The sequence below is a fragment of the Podarcis gaigeae genome (assembly GCF_964106915.1).
Source record: "Podarcis gaigeae genome assembly, chromosome: 2".
Taxonomy (NCBI): Eukaryota; Metazoa; Chordata; class Lepidosauria; order Squamata; family Lacertidae; genus Podarcis; species Podarcis gaigeae.
In genome coordinates, this window is record NC_139679.1 from 90,022,072 (window position 1) to 90,038,229 (window position 16,158).

General features: G+C 43.0%; 2 protein-coding genes across 3 annotated transcripts in view; both read right to left on the reverse strand.

Annotated features, from left to right (window-relative positions):
- Positions 1-205: 205 nt before the first annotated feature.
- RHO (rhodopsin) lies at positions 206-7,381 on the reverse strand. Its single transcript, XM_083725489.1, has 5 exons — positions 5,804-7,381; positions 3,650-3,818; positions 2,859-3,024; positions 1,638-1,877; positions 206-604 (listed from the first exon to the last, which is right to left on the reverse strand). Exons 1-5 carry the CDS (start codon positions 6,354-6,356, stop codon positions 482-484), a joined length of 1,251 nt encoding a protein of 416 aa, XP_083581615.1. The 5' UTR covers positions 6,357-7,381; the 3' UTR covers positions 206-481.
- Positions 7,382-9,997: 2,616 nt separating this feature from the next.
- Positions 9,998-16,158, reverse strand: part of IFT122 (intraflagellar transport 122) — a 69,488-nt gene continuing 63,327 nt past the window's right edge. For both annotated transcript variants that reach the window (XM_083723250.1, XM_083723251.1), the window contains 2 exons: positions 11,420-11,584; positions 9,998-10,601 (listed from right to left, as the gene is read on the reverse strand). In XM_083723250.1, the coding sequence (XP_083579376.1) occupies positions 10,512-10,601; positions 11,420-11,584 (255 nt within the window). In that variant the 3' untranslated portion in view covers positions 9,998-10,511. The remainder of the gene's footprint in view (positions 10,602-11,419; positions 11,585-16,158) is intronic.

Sequence of the window (16,158 nt, forward strand, 5' to 3'; positions counted from 1 at the left end):
AGCTACAACGAAAACAAAACAGGTCTCTTCGCTACGCATGAATGTTCAGCTGTTCATTCTGTACAAAGCTCAGAAAAGAACCTAGGAGGAAAATGGAAATTTAACCATGGCAATGCTTCCATCAGCACAGCCAATTGGCCCCAGACAACCTTATGTACACAGGCCATATGACTGAAGACGAAAATCAGATGCAAATGCTGCACCAAGCAGGTAAGTCAATTTGCAGGGAATATATGGTTTTAGAGGCAGGCATATTAGGGCCATGAACTCATGCGACATCACAGCCTTGGGCCTGAGTTGATTTGCAACACAAATACAGGCTCATTTCTCTGATACCAGCTGTCAGAAAATGAAGAGTCCATTCTGCCCTGCCAGGTGAATTGCAGGTGGCATGCTGCAGAGAGTGACAGAGACGGCAGGGGTGAAAAGAATGCGGTCATGCAAATGAAACAGTCTGAAGCCCAAGGTTTCCTTGGTAGATCTATGAAGGGGAAACCTGGCTTGTGGAGACGGTGGAAGTCTCAGTCTTAGTGCCTGCAGACGTGTCCTCCTCGGCCAATGGATTCTTTCCACAACAGAGGGTACTGATCATACAGTTACGGAACTGTAAACAAACAAACGAACAAAATCAGCATGTGGAGCTGTGCCCAAAAGTCACTGATGTATCTGGGCATCAGGAAAGTCCATTCTGACCAGTGTTTCCTGAATTTGGACCTCCAGCTGTATTTGGACTACAATTCCCATCATCCCTGACCACTGGTCTTGCTAGCTAGGGATGATGGGAGTTGTAGTCCAAAAACAGCTAGAGACCCAAGCTTGGGAAATCCTGATTTAGGCAATGGCTACACAAATCGTCTAAAGTTGAATTCACTGTACCTTCCATTGTTCTTCTGTCACTGTAATCCTACATATATATTTTTTAAAAAACTGCTTTGTCTTGCCCCTCTCTGTCTAGTCACATAGTAAAAGCTGTACTGTATTTTGAAGCAAGTGAAAATCCTCTGGGACCCATATGTTGATTCCCTGGCACAACGCAGCTCCCAGGGAAGTAATTGATAATACTATAATTCATAGTCTGAGAAATGCTTAGGCTTAAGTCCTGTTGCCGTAAATGCTTCACAAATGGTGAGAGTCATTAGGAGCTTGCTGTTTTAATTTTAAAAAATGGGTGAGAAGGGGGACAGGCTTTTTGGCAACCAACAGAGAGCAAGTATCATCCTTGAGATAATGTGAGAACATCCTCTCCAGTCCCTTGCCACACGGTTCTATTTTAAAACAGATGATTAGGGATTTTTTTCATATTAACCATCAGCACCTGCATCAAGACACATTATATTCAGGCACATTAATAAGAAGCAAAATGCAGTAAAGATAAATTTAGCACATGAGCTAAAGAGCCTGGTTCAAATCTCAGCTCAGCAACACAATCACTTAGGGGAAGCCACCGTCTCTCAGTGTCCCTCCACTTCACATTTGTAATACGGGGGGTAATAAAAATGGCCTACCTTACAGGGTTTGCCACAAGAATTATTAAGCTAATGTATATAAGGAAGCACTTTAAGCACTTAGGGAGAGTGCCATAAACTCTTCAAGTATTGTTATATTGTTGGAAAGCCAGGGCAACGTTGCCAAGTTACCTGTCTGTTCATTAAGATGTAAATCACTGGGTTGTAGATAGCAGAGCTCTTGGCAAAGAAGGCCGGGATGGTCATAAATACAGGGCCAAAGTCTGACCCTTGGTGAGTGAAGATGTAGAAAGCAACACTGGCGTAGGGCACCCAGCAAACAAGGAAGGAAATGACCATGATGACGACCATGCGGGTGACTTCTTTCTCAGCTTTCTGGGTGGTGGCAGACTCCTGCTGCTGAGCCGCTGCCTAGAAGCATGAAAACAGAGGGTGGTCAAGACTAGGCAACAGGGCTGTTCCAGCTAACTGGAACAGAAACTAGCAGCATTCCAGTGCGGTGGGGGATGATACAGCTCTGGGTGGGTTTCTTTAGTTGCTGTAGTTAAAGGTTCTGGGCCTCCAGAACCTCTGTTACATCCCAAAGAATAACAGTTGGTTCTCTTTGTTGTGAAGCTGGTGCCGAATCCTTTTTCAGAAGCAAGTGACAATCAAAAACTAGTATTGCAATATGTTGAATTGTTAAGGCTGGCATTGGAGGGAAGAGCAGGCAGCAGGGATGTGGAAAACAGCATGGGGTTTCATAGTTTGTGCAAATCGCAGTTTGAATTCCCGCCCCCGTCCCCCCAAAATATTTATTTATATTCTGTTTTGTAACCAGCTGCATGGGCATCATTGAGAAGGGCTTACGGCATTTAAGGAGAACAGAGCCTAGGGCTTGCCGATCAGAAGGTTGGTGGTTCGAATCCCTGCGACGGGGTGAGCTCCCGTTGCTCGGTCCCTGCTCCTGTCAACCTAGCAGTTCGAAAGCACAAAGTGCAAGTAGATAAATGGGTACTGCTCCGGCGGGAAGGTAAATGGCGTTTCTGTGTGCTGCTCTGGTTCGCCAGAAGCGGCTTAGTCATGCTGGCCACATGACCCGGCACCCTCGGCCAATAAAGCGAGATGAGCGCCGCAACCCCAGAGTTGTCTGCAACTGGACCTAACAGTCAGGGGTCCCTTTACCTTTACCTTAAGTAAACTATAAATGCAACATTCCACAATTATTGCTGTGGTTATGTTTCAGAAGTACCCTGAAGGTACAAAGTCAAAACTTGGATTATTCTGGTAGCTGCACTGTGGAATCTCCGTACACTGGGCTGGGACTGATGAAGTCAGGAGAAATGTTTGCAGCCTTGATAGGTTTGTGCTGGGGAAGGGAGAAGAGTTTTATCTTTTTGTAGGGTCACTCACCTGTTTAACAGTGCAGACAAGGCGACCGTAGCAGAAGAATATAATAGTCAATGGTGTGACAAAGTGCACCAGAAACATGTAGATGACAAAGGATTCATTGTGAACTTGTGGGTTTGGTGTATAATAATCAACTCCACAAGAGCACTGCATACCTTCTGGGATATACCTACAGTTAAACCAAAAGAGTTAGTGGGTGGGATTGTAGTCTACTGTGTGTGCCCCACTTCCACAAGATTTCAGAAGCTCCAGCAATAGCAGCAACCCAGGTTTGGTTTCATTTGGAGGAAGAGAGCACAGTCACAGTGGGTTTTTATTTTGTAATATTTGGGTTTATAAACAGAGCATAGTTTGGGGGGTAAACATATTAACACTCCAATAGCTTTAAATTGTAACATTCATTCAGTCATTCATTTAATGCTTTAACAGTATGAATAAACTTCAACTGGTGCAAATTTCAGTGGCCAGGTTGCTCACTGGAGGAAGATGATTTGAGCATACTGCAATGGTCCTGGTCCCTACTGCACTGGCTGCCAATTAGTTTCTGGGTCCAATTAAAGTGCTGGTTTCGACTTTGGCAAAGTATGCCTTTGCCAAAACGGCTCTCACCTTCCAGAAGTATCTCCTGTCACTGTGGGCCATTTATCCGTCATTTCCTCCAACAAATAACACCCTTCACCCTTGATCATTAAGGAATGCTCACTAGTTGTTCTGGCCCCATTATCCCTCTCCAATCCAAACCCCCCAAATTTACTGCAGTCTGCATTACTGCAAGGAATATGATGCATACCTACCTTGACCATCCAAAGAGAGGAGGACCAGCGCATGCCAAAGCCATGATCCAAGTGAAACTCACCCCTATGATGGCATGGGTCCCACTAAAGCGGAAATTGCTCATGGGCTTGCAGACCACCACATATCTTTCAACAGCCAGGACAACCAGAGACCACAGGGCTATCTCACCTGTAAGAGAACAAAAGAAGCATCTGCCAATAAGGTGGGGGCGGAGGAAGAAGATGAGAAGGAGAGGGAGAGATGGAAAAGCCACCCTCTCAAACAACTCAATGGGTTCCTCTTTTTCTTGCAATTCTTCATATATTATTGGAATCTAATTCTCATCCGCTCCAGTCAGCATGACCAAAGGCTGGGCATGATAGTTGTTGTGCAAAACAATTGGAGGGCATCAGGTTTCACCTCCCTGTCCTATGGTCTACTCAGCACCATACTACATGTCTGATCAGATCCTCCTTTCGTTCCCTCATTCTTCAGGTTCACACAAGACTGTGGCAAATTCATGCACTTAAGCTCAGAGGATGAGAGAGCTGAACCCTCTTCATGCCAACCATTGGTCAATTCATTTGTAACATTTTTATTCTGCTTTTCAATAATTCAGTCTCATAGCTTACATCCCTGTAGCTCCTTTCCTCAAGTGCTTCTCCCTCAACCAGGTACACTTTCCAGCAGAGCCCAGGGGATGAAAAGGGGGCACCGGGGTTCAGATTATATAGGGAGGAAAGTGTTGAGGAAGATGTTGCTTTCCTCTCTCGTTACATTAGACTTCCACCACTTGTTTTGTATGGGATGTAGGCAAATCTGAGTTTGTTCTATTCACTCATTTACTAATATATTTTATTTAAAACAAGCATGCCTCATGCTTCAACACAGCTGCCCAAGGTGACTCACAACGGAGTTATCAAATCATTATATGTAGTAACGGTTGAAAGCCCAACAAAACAGATCAAAACACAGGCGACATAAAAAAAAACCCAGCATGACGAAAACCAACACAGCTCTGCTGCCTTAAGCACCGTTCCACATTTGTTCTGATCCTTTCTTAAAGGATGCTGTGGCTTCCCACCGCTCTGTTCCTGGCATTTCTCAGCCCTTGGAGAGCAGGCTGAATGCAGGATACGCCTCCCAGTGAGGGACGCTTGAGAGGTAAGGGCCCGAGTCACATAATTCTTGATCAAAGGTTTATTTTCTCTGCTGTCTGCCTGTAGCCAAACAATAACCTGGGAATAGCCACATATTTGAAGCTTCACTTCTTTACAAACCTCAGTGAAATGAATGGGCTAGTAGGGAAGAAGCACTGGGTGGACCTTGCCCACAGCAAGACACTTTGAAACTGAATAGTGAAGGGAATAAAACTTGGATTTTTGCCCTTCTTGATCATTGATAAAGACCGCCTAAAGAGACTTGAGCCAATTTGGTCGGGTTTGTTTGCTTTTCGCTGGTTTATTTTATTTCAGATTTAGGTCTTCTCTACCCTGAGGACTGTATGTCAAGTGGAAAACCAAGAAGAAATAAAATAAAAGATAACATCACATAATCAAAGTGATTGAGAGATGATGATTGAAACTGACTTGAGCACAGAAAGAGGTTTTGGTCTACATTTTGCTAACAACTTAATTCCGTTCCTGATTTACACGTGGAATAAAAGATGCCTTAGCTAAAGCCCTGCCATTTCAGCTAAGGTGTGAGATCTTACAAGTTACCATCTCCGGAGGCTCTCGGAATGTCTTCCACCAAAACCATGAGAAAAATCACGACTGCAAACTTTATAAAACAGGAGAAGTAGGCATAGTGCACAGAACCATATATCACATTGCACTTTTGAAGTTGAACCTAGTTTTAACCATTTGCCAGCATGATCACAAGCTTGGTTTCCCATCAATTCTATTAACATTATTCCAGCACGGTTACCTTAGCTCAGGTATGCGACACAAGAAGGTGACACAAGAATCTCTGAATAGTACTAGCTTTTGGAATTCTGTTGAAGAATGAAGTCATGTTATGATCTAGCTGAGATTTCTGCATTGCAGGGGTTGGACTAGATGATCGGGGGTCTCTTCCTCCTATACAATTCTATAAGATCTGAAATAGGAACTTATGTCTACAGTGAATTCATAGTGGCATGATACTTGAAGGAAAACATAAAACAGACCTACCGCCCATTGTAGCAAAGAAGCCTTCAATGTTGCATCCTACCGTTCCAAAAATGAAATATCCATTCATAGATGTGTACATGGTAGTGGTGAAGCCTATTAAGACCATGAAGAGATTGGCTATGGCCAAATTTAAAAGGATGTAGTTCAGAGGAGTTCTGAGTTTCTTGTGCTGGACTGTGACAAAGAGAGTCAGAAAGTTGATTGGGAATCCCAGAAGAATCAGAAGAAACATGTAGGCAGCCAACGCAGAGAACTTCCACGGTTCTGCCAAATAGTACTGAGGATACTCATATGGATTCCGAACAACTCCGGTCTTGTTGGACATGGGGACATAGAAATTTTCACCTTCTGTTCCATTCATGGTGGCAGCTTTGTAGGTATTTGGCTTCTTCAACAAGTATAGATCTCTGTATTTCTCTATAAATCTCCTTCTTACATTTGCTGGACTGTTCCAAGCTAAGCTAGCACTGTTCCTTTTATAAAAAAAACCACCACAGGTAAGCCCTGTGTTATTGATGTCAGCACAATTTAGACTTGGGTCAACATTAATCATAATAATCCAAGCTAAGATTGGAACTGTTAATTCTCTGCTGGGGTGACGCTCAGGTAGTACTTGTGATGGTGTTACAAAGCTGCTGCAAGAACAGATTGTGTGTGTGTATTTGACAGAGTGCTTAGATATAACACAAAGATGTCAAATAGGATACAGGAAATAACCAGTTACCTGCTTGGCTTCAAGAGGCTGCTCCCTGCCTTTTACTTCAGCTAGAGTAGAAACATCATGCACCGTTTCTAGAAAACCAGGTCTCCTTTGGAAGGAAGTTCCAGGGACACATGTCTGCATGCTTTTGCTGATCATACCTGAAGTTCAGCTGTGTAGCTAGCCTATTAAGACTTTTCTGCTTCTGAATGTAATCTCAGTTAAGGCCCTTAAGGCAATAGCAATAGGTCTATTTATACAATAGAGATGAATCCACTACGAAACTGGTTTAAATGCAATCGATTCCCTGAAAGAACCCTTGGAATCATGCAGATGCCCAGATTGCTTTTGTTACAGATTCCCAGTCCCTTCCTTACATTCCTCAAGCTCCTGTGTGTAGGAGCCATGGCAGGGAAATGGGAATGAAACTGCTCTACACTTGTGGCACAGAAGCACCTTGCATTTAAATATGCTGGCACACTATCCATCATTTATAATGTGCCTCCCAACCATATCCGAAATAGAAAGCCACCGTAGAACCCAAATGCAGAACTATCAATAAAACCACATAATAAAAATCGGCATTAAACCATCATAACAATAAACAGTCATAAAAATCAGCAGTAAAGTTGCAGCACTGAAATAATAAAGCAGTGCTTTGTACATAAATTAACAGGGCACAATCTACTTGCACGGTGGGTGAAGCATGCTTGAATGGGTGCTATATAGTTTTTTTATACTGGTTCCTTTCTAGTGCCACCCAAGTTTAAATAAAATGCATGTAATAACAGTAGGAACAAGAGAGTTAATTTATTAACAAACACCTTCATGTCAGGATTTGAACAAATGCACTCTGATTTCTTCAGCAGACAACTGATTCCCCCCAAGAAAGACTCAAAATGCAAGGTATATCAGGTCATGCCTTGTAGGACCATTAGTGTGGGACAGGAAGCTTGCACACCTGACTTCCCACTTTGATGGAAAGGGGTGTCTAACTGGGAAACTGTGTACAGGAATGCTCCCCCTGCTACATAGCTGGTCCAAGGGCATGGAATCTGCTATGCGCACATGACCCAGATATCTAATACTTAGGTGTTATATAGATCTGGCATTGTGGGATTAAAGGTTTTATCTTTCAGATGGACAAACGGACTATATTAAGATTCAATAAGCCATTGCTGAGGTTGACAGAGCTCGCTGCCAAAACTGCATCATGCCAGGACTCCGCCCCAGTCATCCTTAAGGAATCATTATATGACTGGAATGTGGAGAGGTTGAGTAAGGCTTTGGTGGGACATTTGCTAAGGGTGGAATGATTAACCATAGCAAAACCCTGGCAAGATCTAACAGGTACAACAATGGAGTATTGTGTTGATGGGGAAACTGACTCAAAAACTTAGGAATGCTTTGAGGTCAAAGACAATAAAATTTGTTAACAAAACCAATAGAATCTAAGTTTTAAATGAACAATGGCTTATTTACACAGCATATGGTTTATTATCACTTCCTTACAACTTTCCTTAACTAATTGCAATATGTCTACAATATTGTCACTACATAGAATAACTGTAGCTTCTGTATGAGGGCCTAGGCAGTCAATCAATCAATCAATCAATCAATCAATCATCAATCAGTCTTTCTTGCAGTCAAAGACAGACAGATGAGAGCCTATTAATTTTCTTTAACTTTTCACTTTTAAGGGCTTTTTGTAATGGAAGCAGTAGATATTTGTTTGGCTATATGGTTTGAAAGGCAATAAAAAGTATTTTTTTTTTAAGTGCACCACCCACATCAACAAAGTGGGAAAGGGGAAATAAAGCAAATCAGATTGACTAAGGATGCTTTTATTAGATTGCTTGTTTGGTCCATATATGAGTAATGATAATGAGTGGTGCCAAAGTTAATATTTTAACATCTATGAGCTACCACTACAGATTTTAGAAAGCTCTTTTTAGATTAAGCATGACATATTTATATATTATCAGAACTTCTGACAGTCCAAGCAGTTATGAAGATCCAAAAGACACCTTTGATGTTATGTGGCAAGTCTGCTGCCAAAACATGTCAAGGCTCCATGTATGCTGGTATATTTATGACAGCACTGTCTAAACTTTGCAGTGTCTTGCCTTACTGATTTTTCAAAGGCTATAGCTGGTCTTGGACCCCTGAACTGTGTGAGATTTCAAGAGAACAGTCTTGCCAGCAGGCACACAGTCCGATTGACTCTTGGATCTCCTGACTTTGGCAGTCCAGGTCTGCCCATCATCCTGTGATCCTTGCCTCCTTCTGGCATGTTCCTGACAGATCTTAATGGAAGGATGTGTTTGATATTGTTTTAACATTTTGATATTTGCTGCCCTAGTTTCCTTCGGGATGAGGGGGTGGAATAGAAATTTAATAAATATCAAACAAGAACTCAGTATTACGTTTGTCTCATTCAGATGCTCTTTTTTGTGTTAGTTTCCAGTGTTCCCTGCTCCTTTCCTTTCAAATGCTGAAACATCTCTGTTCACCTGCCTTTGGCTTGTTGCCTCATCACTCTCATCTTTCCCCTTCCTCTCCCGGAGAACCTTTAGTAATTTGCCTTATATTTTACTTCATCAATAAAACCTCATTTTTTTGGAAGTGCTCTGGCCTAGTCTCTGGTTGCCTCCCTGCTGAAGAGGTGACCAGTATGATTCCCAATTTTGCTGACCAGCCCACATGGGTGCAGCTTTGGCTACTGCTGATGCTCACAGCTGGGTCAGAGACCTGCATATGCAGCACCTGTTACAAAATATGTATCGTTGATTAACACTTAATTTTTTTTACTCAGTCTTGCTACAGTTACCTTGGCTGCTAGACCATCATCCCCTAGCATGCTGGCTCAGGCTGATGGAAGTTGGAGTCCAACAACATCTAGAACACCAGAGGCTTCCCATCTTTGCTTTATAACCATCAGTGTGTCTTCAACAATGAGTGTATTGAAGTTCAGCGTTTCAGCTAATGGAGCAGCTTAACTATTTGGGGACCCAACTCATTCTTACATCTGAGTCATATTTACAAATGTCACATTATTGTTTGCTTCTAATCAGAGTGTCTTCAAACTACACCCACACCCCCCCCAAAGTTCAGCTCTGCAAGTGATGTCAAAGTACTTAAATCCTTTTGGCTTCTATTTCATGTCCCACATCTCAAAATGTGGCTTGCAAATTGTTTTCATAATTAGGGTGCCTACAGATGTGGCAAATGTCAGGGTCTTTGGGTCATGCTGAAGGACCCTAATGATTCTGATACCTCAATAAATGAGAGCTTTTGTCTCTTGAATTCTATGAAACTCCCACTACAATAATTCTTTTCTAAAATAACAGGAAGCATTTGGCAGTAAATAAGACCTTGAAAAAGAAATGTCCTTCGTGTAAGTACAGTTATTTTGTCAAAACTGTGGAAGCCCATTTTTCATAATAGCAGTTCAGAGAGAGACAGAGAACAAATATGAAAAGAAAGGACACAGGTTTCTTTCAAAAAGAGATATTTTATTGAAAACTGTCATAAAACCCAAATGCTAAGGAGCCAGTCTAGAACTAGTGCTAGCAGGTGCAAAACTAGCATATTTTTCTTCAGGCAGAATCTCACCCTAAAAGGTTAGCAGTGACAAATTGACAGGCTGTTGTGAAAATGTCAAGAATACATTCTAGCATTACGCAGGGGGGCTGTTTAATAGAAAAAATATAGCTCCATAGATCCTCTCATCTGTTTTACTCTGTAGATGTACAAATCACCCACCAGTCATACAAATTCTGCAGTTACACTTGTTAAAAATAAATATATATGTATACATTTCTCTTGGGGGGTAAAACAAAACTTGGCATGTGCCAGTTTCATATACAAAGAGTAGGAAAGTAGGAATATCATATATAATTTTCTTTTTTATACTCTGCCATCAAACAAACTGTTAAGAAAGCCTAATGGACCTCAGGAACACTTTACAGAAACCAAGCAGCAGGATGCATGAGCGTCTGGTTTCCCTCACTGGATGGATTCATCCGTCTTCCTCCGACAATATGGGCAACAGTTATGTTGCAGCACCAGGAGCTCGTAATCTTCTGAATGAAACATCTGTAAATGAGGGTTGCAGATGTCAGGTGTGACTCAATTTAAGTCACAGTGTAGGAAGAAAGTGAGTGGACAGGGTTGCTCTAAAAGCATTTTTGGTGCTTTCTCCATTTGTATTAACATGCACATAAACTGCAACACTCTTATGACCCTGGTAACATCAGCTATATATCACCATGAACTCATTCACCTACACATTCTCCCACATAATATATGTCAACAATGCACTTCTAATGTTTCCATTGAGCAGACATGTCAGTCTCTATGAAAGACAATAAAGGGACACAAGTCTGACATCGAAAACTAGCAAAAATGATTGACTGGTTAGACATGTATCTTCTGGGCACCCAAATCAGGCTTAACATCCATTGTCATATAACCTCATCATCATATAACCTGATTTGCAGATAAACCAGAAAGAACACACAAAAAGAGTGGACGTTGTATAATGTGTGCTTAACTTTTGTGCAAGCAAATCAAGGCAAATGGCAATAAACAGGTCATCTGGAGGAACCATGGATACAGTCAGAAAAAGAGGCAACCCCCAAACAGAAGTGCAATTTATGATCCACTTTAGTTCAACTTGGCTGCATCATTTAGGTCTCCCAAAGGCTTCACAGCAGCCACAATGTGATGCTTTGCCTTGCCACTTATGTAGTAAAGTTAATTTTAAGGCTTTTGTTTTATTTTTAAGCATTAAAATGAATTAGTGCCACAGGTATATTTACAATTAAGCAGCAGTGTATCAGGGCTTTTAAAAAAACAATAATCCTGTACTATTTTATTTATCAGACTCTCCTGAAGTAAAATATTGCCCTTACCTGAAAGCAGAAAGGACACGTGGTAATGGGATTATCTGGTAGCAGGGATCGGAAGTACTGCCATTGTAACGGTTTGGGCCAGCGTTTAACCAGCACGTCTCTCCTGCTCATTGACCCGAGAACTGCGCGGTTCACAACCACAGGGACAAATTCCGACCCCCCTTGCTGCAGGAAACAAGTGATTGAGAAAAGGAAAAATATGTTTGAACTTGGTAGATCACTGGAAAGGCAAGGTTTTTTTCAGGGAGTAAGTATGAGGTTTTTTGGGGGGCAATAATCTGCATATATTAAAGCAGCATTTGCACTGAGTTATCAGTTTCTTTTCAGTTCTGTATTTAGAATCATAGAATCATAGAGTTGGAAGAGACCACAAGGGCCATTGAGTCCAACCCCCTGCCAAGCAGGAAACACCATCAGAGCACTCCTGACATATGGTTGTCAAGCCTCTGCTTAAAGACCTCCAAAGAAGGAGACTCCACCACACTCCTTGGCAGCAAATTCCACTGTCGAACTGCTCTTACTGTCAGGAAGTTCTTCCTAATGTTTAGGTGGAATCTTCTTTCTTGTAGTTTGGATCCATTGCTCCGTGTTCGCTTCTCTGGAGCAGCAGAAAACCACCTTTCTCCCTCCTCTATGTGACATCCTTTTATATATTTGAACATGGCTATCATATCACCCCTTAACCTCCTCTTCTCTAGGCTAAACATGCCCAGCTCCCTTAGCCGTTCCTCATAAGGCATCGTTTCCAGGCCTTTGACCATTTTGGTTGCCCTCCTCGGGACACGTTCCAGTTTGTCAGTGTCCTTCTTGAACTGTGGTGCCCAGAACTGGACACAGTACTCCAGGTGAGGTCTGACCAGAGCAGAATACAGTGGCACTATTACTTCCCTTGATCTAGATGCTATACTCCTATTGATGCAGCCCAGAATTGCACTGGCTTTTTTAGCTGCCGCGTCACACTGTTGGCTCATGTCAAGTTTGTGGTCAACCAAGACTCCTAGATCCTTTTCACATGTACTGCTCTCAAGCCAGGTGTCACCCATCTTGTATTTGTGCTTCTCATTTTTTTTTTGCCCAAGTGCAATACTTTACATTTCTCCCTGTTAAAATTCATCTTGTTTGTTTTGGCCCAGTTCTCTAATCTGTCAAGGTCGTTTTGAAGTGTGATCCTGTCCTCTGGGGTGTTAGCCACCCCTCCCAGTTTGGTGTCATCTGCAAATTTGATCAGGATGCCCTTTATCATCCAAGTCGTTGATAAAGATGTTGAATAAGACCGGGCCCAAGACAGAACCCTGTGGCACCCCACTAGTCACTCTTCTCCAGGATGAAGAGGAGCCATTGATGAGCACCCTTTGGGTTCGGTCAGTCAGCCAGTTACAATTCCACTGAGTGGTAGCATAGTCAAGACCGCATTTTACCAGCTTCTTTACAAGAATATCATGGGGCACCTTGTCAAATGCCTTGCTGAAATCAAGGTAGGCTACATCCACTGCGTTCCCTTCATCTACCAGGGTTGTAATTCTGTCAAAAAACGAGATCAGGTTAGTCTGACATGACTTATTTTTCAGAAATCCATGCTGACTATTGGTGATCACAGCATTCCTTTCTAGGTGCTCACAGACTGTTTGCTTAATGATCTGCTCCAGAATCTTCCCTGGTATTGATGTCATACTGACTGGGCGGTAATTATTTGGGTCCTCTCTTTTCCCCTTTTTGAAAATAGGGACAACATTTGCCCTCCTCCAGTCTGCCGGGACTTCGTCTGTTCTCCAGGAATTCTCAAAGATGACTACCAGTGGTTCTGAGATCACATCTGCCAGTTCTTTTAATACTCTTGGATGCAGTTCATCTGGCCCTGGAGACTTGAATACATCTAGACTAGCCAAGTATTCTTGTACTATCTCCTTAGTTATTCTGGGCTGTGTTTCCTCTGCTGAATCATTTGCTCCAAATTCTTCAGGTCGGGCATTGTTTTCTTTATCGGAGAAGACTGAGGCAAAGAAGACATTGAGGAGTTCAGCCCTTTCTGTGTCCCCTGTTTGCATTTCACCATCTTCTCCTCTGAGTGACCCTACTGTTTCTTTGTTCTTCCTTTTGCTACGGACATACCCATAAAAGCCTTTTTTGTTGCTTTTAACCTCTCTAGCAAGCCTGAGTTCATTCTGTGCTTTAGCTTTTATGACTTTGTGTCTACACGTGCTGGCTGTTTGTTTGAATTCCACTTTGGTGTTTTCCCCCCTTTTCCATTTTTTGTACACATCCTTTTTTAATCTTAACTCAGTTAAAAGTTCTTTAGATAGCCACCCTGGCTTCTTTAGGCACCTTCCATGTTTCCGTCTCATTGGTATTGCCTGAAGTTGTGCTTTTACTATCTCCCTCTTAACAAACTCCCAGCCATCATGAACTCCCTTTCCTTTTAGTATTACTGTCCATGGGATCTCACCCAGCACTTCCCTAAGTCGGCTTTCTTAAAGTCAAGAAATTGAGTCCTAGTATGCTTGGCTGCTCCTTTCCGCTGTATAGTAAACTTCAGAAGAGCATGATCACTCGCGCCTAGTGATCCTTCCACTACTACCCCACTAACCAGGTCATCAACATTGGTTAGGACCAGATCTAAAATGGCTGTTCCTCTTGTTGCTTCTCCCACTTTCTGGACAATAAAGTTGTCTGCAAGGCCAGTGAGGAATCTGTTTCACCTTATGCTCTTGGCTGAGTTTGACATCCAACAAATATCCGGGTAATTGAAGTCCCCCATTACTACTATCTCCCTTCCTTTTGCATGCTTGGCCATCTGTTCCAGGAAGGCATCATCTATGTCCTCCGTTTGGCTTGGGGATCTATAGTAAACTCCCACAATGAGGTCACTGTTATTCTTCTCTCCCTTAATTTTGACCCAAATGCTCTAACTTTGGCTTTGAGGTTCTAAATCTTGGATCTCTTCACAGGTATACACATCCCTGACATATAACGCCACTCCTCCTCCTTTCTTGTCTGGTCTGTTTTTCTGAAATAGATTGTATCCCTCCATTATTACATTCCAATCGTGGGACTTATCCCACCAGGTTTCAGTGATGCCTATTATGTCATATTTAGTTTGCTGTACCAAGAGCTCAAGCTCAACTTGTTTATTTCCCATGCTTTGTGCATTAGTGTACAGACATTGAAGTCCATTAATCATTCCCCTGTGTCTCTTATTTAAGGATTTTTTCCTCCCACCACTAGGTCTGCGTGCTGTTTGCTCCATTTGGTCTATGACATTTAGATGATCATCTTCATCAATTGATAGACTCCTACCTTCAGGAGCACTGTCTCCCTCCCCCACATTAGTCAGTTTAAAGCCCTCCTGATGAGGTTTCTGAGATTTTTGGCAAAAACAGTCCTCCCAACCGTTGTGAGGTGCAGCCCATCGCTTGACAGAAGTCCATCTTCAAGAAACTACAGTCTGTGATCTAAGAATCCAAACCGTTCCTGTATACACCATTTGCAAAGCCAGCTGTTCACTTCCACTATTTTTCCCTCTCTCCCTGGGCCACGTCGTTCAACTGGGAGGACAGATGAGATGACAATTTGTGCATTTAATTGCTTCAATTTCCTGCCCAGAGCCTCGTAGTCTCTTTTGATCTTCTGGAGGCTATTGCTTGCAGTGTCATTGGTTCCCACATTAACCAAGAGGAAGGGGTATTTGTCAGTGGGTTTTATGATTCCTTGCAGTCGTTCAGTTACATCTTGGATCTTAGCCCCGGGGAGACAGCACACTTCCCGAGACATCTTGTCAGGCCCACAGATCACTGCTTCTGTTCCACTTAGTAGGGAATCCCCTATCACCACTACACGCCTCCTCTTAGGTTTGGTCGGGTTTCTTCCATGAGCTGTTCATTCCAAGGTCGCCTACACATTCCCTGAGGACTGACTTTGCTGCTCGTCTTCATATACCTGATCGACTGTAACGAGGGAGAGATCCTCAAATGGAGTCTGCTCTTCGTCTTCCATGCTAGGGGAGAGGACCTAAAAGCGATTGTGTATTTCTAAACAATCAGAGCGAACCCTGGGCCTCCTAATTCTTTGAGTCACGTTTCTCCATATATCTGGCTCCTGTGTTGGTGAACTAGCCTCCTTCACAGGGGAGTCCCCTGTCTCCTCCTTGGTGGAGACGGTGTGCTCTGTTGCTTCCAAGAAGAGCTCCAGCTCTCTAATTCTTTGGAGCGTAGCTACACGTTCCTCCAGTTGCTGGACTTTGTCTTCTAAGAGGGCAATCAACATGCAATTGCTGCAGGTAAAGCTGCCTGCAACCTTTGGCAAGATGGCAAACATTGCGCAGGAACCACAGGCGACTGCAGCTGTTTCCTCACCCTCCATCTTGAGAACGTGTCGTTGGGGGTGGCTACAGCGGTCCTCCATCATAAAAAGCGTGAAGACAGGACAAATAACCCGCCCCCAAAAAAACCCTAGGTCTCCCCCAACAAACGTTTGAGACTAGCTCCCCTAAAAGATGGATTAAACTGTGCGTGCCGCTAGGTGCGCGCTGCTGCCCTGCAAGCTCTGATAAGCTCCTCCCACAGCTAATCACCTGCCTCAACAGAAACCCTGCCCCCTCTGACCTTTGCACAGGGAGAGCAGCTAATCAGCCACAAAGAAACACACACACAAGAAAACCCTTTTTGCTCCTTCTTCAGCTGCTGCCCTGCAAGCTCTCAATTTAGTCCTGGAAATATTCCTAGTTCTGGAGAGCTTGCACGTGT

Bases quoted from the DNA above. Each gene is read 5' to 3' on its own strand.
- RHO (XM_083725489.1), bottom strand. From the start codon at position 6,356: ATGATTAATGTTGACCCAAGTCTAAATTGTGCTGACATCAATAACACA. The intron at 3,819-5,803 runs GTAGGTCTGTTT...GTTCTCTTACAG, and splicing joins CTTCTTTGCTACAATGGGCG to GTGAGATAGCCCTGTGGTCT. The intron at 3,025-3,649 runs GTAGGTATGCAT...GTTTAACTGTAG, and splicing joins CCTCTCTTTGGATGGTCAAG to GTATATCCCAGAAGGTATGC.